General features: G+C 33.5%; 1 protein-coding gene across 4 annotated transcripts in view; it reads left to right on the top strand.

Annotated features, from left to right (window-relative positions):
• Positions 1 to 4490: 4490 nt before the first annotated feature.
• LOC123564875 (uncharacterized) overlaps positions 4491 to 8748 on the top strand; it is a 531225-nt gene continuing 526967 nt past the window's right edge. For 2 of the 4 annotated variants that reach the window (XM_053537515.1, XM_053537513.1), the window contains exon 1: positions 4492 to 4768. In XM_053537515.1, the coding sequence (XP_053393490.1) occupies positions 4628 to 4768 (141 nt within the window). In that variant the 5' untranslated portion in view covers positions 4492 to 4627. Of the gene's footprint in view, positions 4769 to 8748 lie in introns of all 4 variants that reach the window. The other 2 variants (XM_053537514.1, XR_008369995.1) reach the window with 2 other exon arrangements.

The raw sequence follows: 8748 nt of genomic DNA, 5'->3' as shown, positions 1-8748 counted from the left end.
GGTACTAGTGCTGTCATGAACAGTATCAAAAATTGCCATGAACGGTACCAGTACTGTCATGAAAAGGTCCAACATTGTCATGAACAGTACCAAAAATTGCCACGAACAGTACCAAAAATTGCCATGAACGGTACCAGTACTGCCATGAAAAGGTCCAATATAGTGATGATCAGTATCAATACCGTCAATACTGTCATGAGCAGTAATATCATCATTATGAAGAGCATCATGAGTACCAGCAAGGTCGAGAGAAGTACTGTGAAATGAACAGCAGCATTATGGCTATGGACAATACCAGCAACAAAATGATCATTCCCAACAGCAGTAACATTGTATAGCTTGACTCATATTTATGTATAGGCAAGTTGCTGAATGGCAATAGTGGAGAAAATGTATGTGTCGCATCAGTTGTGACACACCATATCCGTCTATATTAATACCATATATTACATTTTGTATATATATTATGATTTTACTATAAGCTGTTAGATGTAGTAGTTACTAACTGGCTGTAAAATTAGTCAGCCGAATACCTTTTTACGACTATTCTTCTTTTTAACCAGCTTTGGTATATATCAGTCCTAACAGAAGTGTTTCATAAAAATGTTCTTGATTGTTACTATACTGTTATATGTAACAAATTATTGCGATAAAATTACAAAAGCTAAATAACGCTTAAAAATGCGCCTGAACAGGAGGTATTCTAAAGCAATTTTGTTAGCCTTTCCCTAACATTGCGAAATTTAACATTTCAAAGTATTGAATAATATTATAATATTGTTTACGATATATCTTCAAACAGGTTTTATTAAGATATTTAAGTAGATCCTCTAATGATATCATATTGCACTGTTTTTGCGTGTTTTAAAGTCAACTACGCCCAGAATGAAGGTGTAACATAGTTTATTACTATTCTTATTAACAAACAAATTATATGATATAATTATAAAGCTCTGAAGGTGGGCAATCGTATTTAAGTTTACTTCCATTCAATTATGTTATTACCTCCCTTTAAGGATAACATTTTTTTAAATGTATTTTTTCGTTACACTTGACAGATTAAGGCGTCTGCAATCACACATTTTGTAGTATGTTTTAAACTTTAAAATTCAACGCTTTTTTGCGCGACCAAAATAGTTAAAATGGAGTTAACAACATTTTTAAAACTTTTTGCTTAAATTCGTTTCTTTTTTGCCTTTCAATGAAAATTGTAATTCAACTTTTTAATTAGTTCTAAAATTCTTCGTTTATTGATCTCTCAGTTAATTAGAAAAAAAATGGTTAACCAGTTAAGAAAAACCGGAAGTTTAGTACATTGCATAATTTCTGTTGGTATTTTTAAAACAATATTCAAATGCTTGAGGGAATTCGAATAAGTCAAAAAAAGTATCAAACAAATACAACTGACCTCTTTAATCTTAGAATGGCATCATGACAATTAATGAACAAAGACAGGCGGATAATCAAGGAACAACTTACCAAAATACACACTGCTGTCTTAACATATTCATGAAAGTTACACATTTATATTTGAATATTATTCTTGAAAATTTTTGTGTGTGTGTTCTTAAGAAAGATTTAGTGGATATAGGTCTAGGCTTCCTCTTGAAAGAACTCTTCTGACTCTGAATGCGAGAGTTAGTTACCTTCGGAACTTCTAAATGATTTATAAAAGCAACATTGGTTATTTTCTACCTCGACCAGTGAGTAGATCTTGGTATGAGTATGGTCTTAACAAATTGAAAATTGTAAACCGATATACTTACTTTGGTTTACTATTAAATTCGCATTTGATTCATAATGTAACAGCCAGAAATGTAGCACAGAGTGCTGGCAGGACTGCTGGACTGCTAATTACTAAATGCAGGGCTATTGGTGGTGTTCCTCATAATGTTTATGTGAAGCTGTATAAGAGTACAGTTTGTCCAGTAATTGCATATGACGCATCCATGTGGGGAACAAAATCATGTTCTTGTATAAGTGTATAAATGTCGAGTCATGCGCCTCTTTTTAGGTACTGGTAAATATTGCGTTGTATGGTGAATTTGCCAGGCAACCACTACATGTGAAACAATGGAGAGGCTGTTTCACAACAATGGTATAGATTCATGACGATGGCTAATACTAGAATTAAGTTTAGGATTTTTAATTTCTGTTTGTTTATAACTTTTAATAATTGTAAAAATTGGCTATATCAATATATGAAATATATATCAGAGATCGATCTTTCACAAGAGGCTAATATTTGTACTAGTATAACTTCTGAACAATATTGTGGAAATGTTGTAAAGAATTCAATAAGTTTTAGCTGAATGGAATAGAGACATTCATCGTGAGGATGGCCCAAGTTGAAGGGGAATAACTTGAGAACTTACAAATGAGCCGCACCATGAGAAAACCAACACAGTGCGTTTGCGACCAGCATGGATCCAGATCCGCGCAGTCTGGTCAGGATCCATGCTGTTCGCTTTCGAAGCCTATTGCAATTAGAGAAACCTTTAGCGAACAGCATGGGTCATGACCAGACTGCGCGGATGCGCAGGCTGGTCTGGATCCATGCTGGTCGCAAACGCACTATGTTGGTTTTCTCATGGCGCGACTCAAATTGTTTAAACAAAAGTTTTAGACTGAAGAGTATGTTAATGTCTTTTTACCAATTAAACAGCATTGACTAAGTTTAGACGTAGAGTAACCCTGATTCGATTAGAAACAGGAAGATATGAAAATATTCCAAAACAGGAAATATTTTGTCCAGTTTGTCATAATTCAGTTGGAAATGAAATGCATGTATTGTTATACTTTCATGCGTACCAGAGTTTCAGGGATGAGGTAATCAAGTTCTAAGGCTTTGACCATTGAAAACTCTTTTGATAATTTAACAGATGAGAATTAAAGTTAAAATTAAAGTTTTATCTCTGCAATAGGGAAACGATAACTATCACCGCCAAAACCTGTTGTCTGATGTACCTAAAACCAGAACAAAACTGTTATACATGAAAGTACCACGTTTTAATAACAAATTTAAAATTGTCTTAATATTTTAAAACACGTTTTGTTGTGATAGGTTTTGGTTAGCTTGTATAAGAGATGCTTTTTTATCCAGTTCCCTTTGAATGTAATTTAATATTTCATTTTTTAAAGTATTTAAATGAGTTATGTAAGTGTCTCATATCTCTTTGGTTAATCTCATCTACCTCTAAATTTTAAACATGGAAATGTATACACTTGAAGTATTAGATTAAGTGTAAAGATGAGAGCTCATCTCTTGATTTTAGAATGCATATAACATGTCAAGCGTATTTTTTTCTTTTTACTACTAGTCTTAGTCTATCTCTTATAAGTTATAACTCAAATGTATATGTCAATGTGCTTTTATATTACGCAATTGTTGTATGAATATTGATGAGACGAAAATAAATTATTCATCATATATTATAGATCTAAAGAAATGAAGAACGAAGAAGCAGATATGATAATGCATAGTCTAGCACTGAAAGAATGGATGGAAAGAGCAACAGATACCGACTTATTGTAACGTTTCCTCCATTTTCGATTGAACTCCATAATTATTCGCATCTGAATCAGCATATACCTGCTGATATAGCTTAACTGTCTCCGTCTCTCTTTATTATGCGGTTTGAGCAGAAAGTATTTCATGAATGATTTATTTTTATTCTAACAACTGAGCACAGATACCATTAAATTGTTTAATGATGTAAGAAATATAAGAGGATACAACTAACTGTACAACCATTAGTAAAATTTACAATTTTCAAAACGTCATGTTTTTGGAGCGGAAAGTAAACTTCTTACTATGTTTAAATTTTATAGAAGGATTGATTTTTTAAAATAAATGTCCAGGAATGTCATATTGGTTATGAATTCACGTATACTGCTGTCCTTTTAATGTTTATTTTCAGAAAACACAGAACTTTAAGATAAAATATGATAGTCATAAAAGCATATAATTCCATAAACGAATCTCAAAGTTGTTGTAACAGACACATATAATATCAAATATGTACCATATCTGCAAAATATGAGCCTGCTCTTAACCAAATTCTTTTCGAAATTGACTAAACGCAAGACTCCATCCAAAGAATTAGTATATAACCTTGGAGACAAGAACAATTTTTATTGCGATTGATGTTTCATGTTAATTAAAAACGTAATATTTGACTTATACAGACAATACAAACGAGTTTTAAGCCAAATTAAAGGATAGTGACTTTTTGGTATGATCTGTTCTCATTTATTGTACATTTTCTCGAAAAAGAAAATATGTTGGACATCAACATGGCTTAATAAATGGGCTTTACATATTCTTAAATAGCGTTAAACGTTGTGCATAATTTATACACAAAAACACTTTAAACTCCTTGGTTTATGTAACTAATACCCGTCATCATTGCGGGACAAGTGTACCTGCGCAAATTCTTCATACGCATCCTGTAATTATTTCGCATTTTTCCCTTTATTCACATTCAGTCATTTATAACATTCAACCAAACCAGATAGAGGGAAAAGAAATTTTTCACGGTCGCGGTGCGTCTATATATTGTGGGACAACCTATTGTCACCAGGCTATTTTTATTACGGGTGAATTGAACGAGAACGTCGACTTTACATGGCGATACCCGATACAATTACAATATACCACACCCGTACTTTGTTTCACAGTGTTTTAGCCGGGCTCCGGGTAGGATATGGAAATATGAAAGTTTCGGGATTGATTCTGTCCGTCTGTCTGCTTTTACTAGCAGAGCAGGTAAGAATTTTTGTTTATATTAAGAGAAAAAATGCTCTGACGCAGTTTCGTTAATAATGTATTGAAAGAGGAAGAATAATTGAGGTTTTGCGTTCTTCCTTATTGAATATATATAACAAAACTAGATCAGAAGTTAGCTCATACAACTTGACAAATAATTTAAACGATAAAGGTATAAAAGCGAAATTTTGCATTAAAATCTGGATAAAAGATTAATGATTTTGAAGATTAAACCAGAAAGTGATTTGGTATTATTTGATACATGTATGCAGAAGCGGATTAGCAGCTGTTCATTATATTCAATATAGCTTACCATAGTTTTGATTCTGGCTCTGCACTGTCGTATTTTGGAATAAATAGGAGTTTAAATGTCTTAATTAGGCCTAGCCTCAGCAATCAAAACATTGTTTGACTTTTGGTTCAATGGAACAATTTATATATACTCGCGAAATGGTATGATTGTATGAAACACTTTAATAATAAACCGGTTTTGTTGATATTTTCCTATACCAGAACTATAAATATAAACATAAGAATGAAAAACATTTGTGTCTGCAGTTGTATTGATCTTTGTGTATCCGATTACGTATCATTCACGCGATCAATACACACTAGTTAGCCATTTATAGATCGAAATACGAACAGATATATGGAAATGCCCTTTTTTGTGCTCTGCATGTTTTGAAGACTCTCGGTGTTTTTAACATTTCATCCGTCCAGTATACGTGAAGACTTCTTAAATTTCTACCACAGGTGACGTTGAAAATCAATCGACGCGTAAATGTTCTGGCTAAGTCGACGTTTACTCATCCGTCATAAGCTAATTAAGCTGGCGAAAATAGAAATGTCGACTTTATTTTCGTCTGTCAAAACTACTGCATCGGTCCCGATGTCTATAAGTTGTTTGGGAAGGGTTTCAGGCGTGTCCTTTCTGTTTTTGACCACTTATAAGGCAAAAGTATATTCTCCTAATATCCTTATAATGATCGACAGCAGGATGCCTATATATAAATACGGGAAAGAGATTTCCGATATAATTGTTGTTTTTACCTTGGAGAATCGCAGACCGGATAATAATAATAATAGTAACGCAGTCGGCAACAAAACGATCTTCCCTTTGAAAATTCCTTGTGAGAAGCTGCCCCCCGCCCCAACACACCTTACATCCTAATATACGTTTCTTTTTCCTTTTTCTGAAAAGTATAGCATCTATAAGTAAGTAAAGAGAATATACATTTAGCTTCTTAGCGTTTACATAACAGTAACAGCCGTTATACATGTGTTTGGGTGGGGTTTAAAATATTTCAGTACATAATTGCCGACATATTCAAATTTCAGTGTTATTTTTCTCTACCCTGGTACCCGTATTTGACATGCGGCCATTTTATACACATGGTATGTCAAGTGAATAAAACGAAAAGAATGAAACTTACGACACATTACACTGAATCAATTTTATTGGCTTTTAACAACTTTGTTCTTGCGTTAACCCTTTTTTCTTAACACAGTTCTTTTTTAATACGACCGACCGGAATAGAAAATTAAAAAAATTAAAAATGACTTTTTACTCTCCGTTTTTATTATTTCGACTTCAGTGCCGGTATCATGCATTCAATTAGATACATTATATGTAACGAGATAGCGAGAGAAGCTCAGTGACTTTCATCCGTGCAACAAATGTCTGTATTTTCTACTGTACTATATAATTATCTGCACAGTATCTACTAATTATCAAACTACCACAACTACAAGGATAATTAACTGCTTCAAATACATAAGGTTTAAAAGACCTGTTCCGAGATATACAAAATCCTATGAAAACAGTATATGAGAACGTGTAATTAAGTAACTGAAGAAACAATTCAAACATCGTAAGGCCGCTGATCTGACATTTGATGATAGGTCTATGTCAGGCAGGTAAGAAAAGAGCTCAACACATTTGGTATGTTGTAACAGCGTCGTGGAAAATGTACAGATGTTCTAAAAGTACATGAACGAAATATTTGTACTGAATAAAACGCCACAACGTCTGAAAGAAAGAAAAAAACCAGATCCGGTCGTGTTTAATCATGCAATGCTATGGGTAAATTTAGTATTTGTAGTTTTTAAAAGGCGGGTACATTTATAGCCGATTACTCATGTACAATACAAGGTAGAGTAAAACGTGACTTCCTTGTTCGTCTATGGTTAAATTAATCATAAACTGGAGGACATTTGAAGACACCTATTTCAAAAAATATATAAAAAAAGGTCTCTGGTATCATGATTATTGTTAAAGACATCTGCCTACCTATTCAAATTTTACCAGTGTAGTGTTTTCACCTGATTGAAATGGGGTAAAAGCAGCGCGTAATTTTGAGGCCCTGCATGACAAGTTTGCAATGTTATTGCATTGGCTAATAGTGATGGCTATAATAAAGCACTGGATATTTATTTTCAGTATTTAAAACTGTATATAGTCATCATTTCGGTTGAATATTTATCTTAAACTGAAGGTGAAACAAATTCTTCTTTATTGCAGATAATAAGGGACGAAAGCATTTATCTCTTTGAAGGCCTAAAACTGGTTTTAACAGTTTGAAACCTTGACACAAAAAACTGGCATACTTTTCTAGTTGCATAACATGATTACTGAAGTGTGATTGATAGATGTCTTTTATACTAGACCTGATAATGTACCCAATGTAAACACATATTATACCCTTAGATTAATATCTTATATCTTATTTTTAAGTTACGATTATTTGAAGTCTGCACCGTGAAATATGCGATACCCAGAATACCTGACACGCATGAATACGATTAAAGTTTCTGACACGGAATGTCCATAAAATATTGCAAATATGGAGCTTGGCTATTGTAAAATTAGCAAGTCTGTCCTTTGGCAAAATGCAGATATAATACCAGCTACGCAGGAGTGAAGTCATAAGAACTGCACGTGTACGCCAGAGCCTAAGACCGGCTAGATGCCTTTAAAATAGTTTTGTTATCGGTATACACAAAAAATAATTTTGAATAAAGATTTCTTTTTAAGGAAAGAATTCCTTTCAAATAAGTGAGTTATTATTTAAACATATATTAAGTTATCCGTATATTAAATCTGGGAAAAGGTTGGGGTGGGGTGGGTGGTATATTAAGTTATCCGTATATTAAATCTGGGAAAAGGTTGGGTTGGGGAGGCTGGGGGGGGGGGAGGGTGGAGTTACATGGTAAAATGATTAAGGTCTTTGGCTTAATTTGAATAACTTGTCCCTCGCAACCTCGCAACTGTTGGTTCCTTGTTTGAGATGTATTAATTTTTCATTTGAGGAAGCCGCTCAGATTCCCTGTGGATGATTAATGGCTCAACTAAGGTTGGTGTCTACATTTACCTGAGATAGTGACTGAAGAGAAATTAGATCTTCCTTCACCATTTCAAGGCTAGGATATCATCACTCCTCTCTTATGTCAGCATGACTTAAAACTTTTCAAAAAAATGTGGAGGAAATTTCAAACTGTGCAAAGACATATAGATTTACATAAAAAAAATGCATAAAACGCATGCGGTATGAATATTCACACCTGACGCATTATCAAGGCGTTTTAGGTATCAAATATATAGATATTTCAGATGAGCAAATGATATATAACATATGAAATATAATATTGTCAGATTTGAAATGTATCCAAACATCAACCTGACCCTCCGAATTCAATTTTCCTTATTTACAGTGCACGAGTACGCTTTGCTGTGTAAATAAGTAAAATGATTTTTAAAATATAGAAAAAGTAAGTAGATAACAAGGCGAATTTATCATTTCTCAGAGCTTTAATTACAGGCCCTGTGGTCACCGGGTCCTACTAGGGACGTGTGGGATCTTGAACATGTCATCACCTCCCATAAATAGACTATGCTAAACCTAGTGTTCTGTTGTTGTTTTTGTTGTTTTCAATTTTTTCTTCTTTGATGTTGTTGTTGTTGTTGTCGTCGTCTCTTTTAA

This window comes from Mercenaria mercenaria, chromosome 2, assembly GCF_021730395.1.
Source record: "Mercenaria mercenaria strain notata chromosome 2, MADL_Memer_1, whole genome shotgun sequence".
Taxonomy (NCBI): Eukaryota; Metazoa; Mollusca; class Bivalvia; order Venerida; family Veneridae; genus Mercenaria; species Mercenaria mercenaria.
Note: the sequence above shows the minus strand (reverse complement) of the source record. Positions and strands in the feature narration are given on the sequence as shown.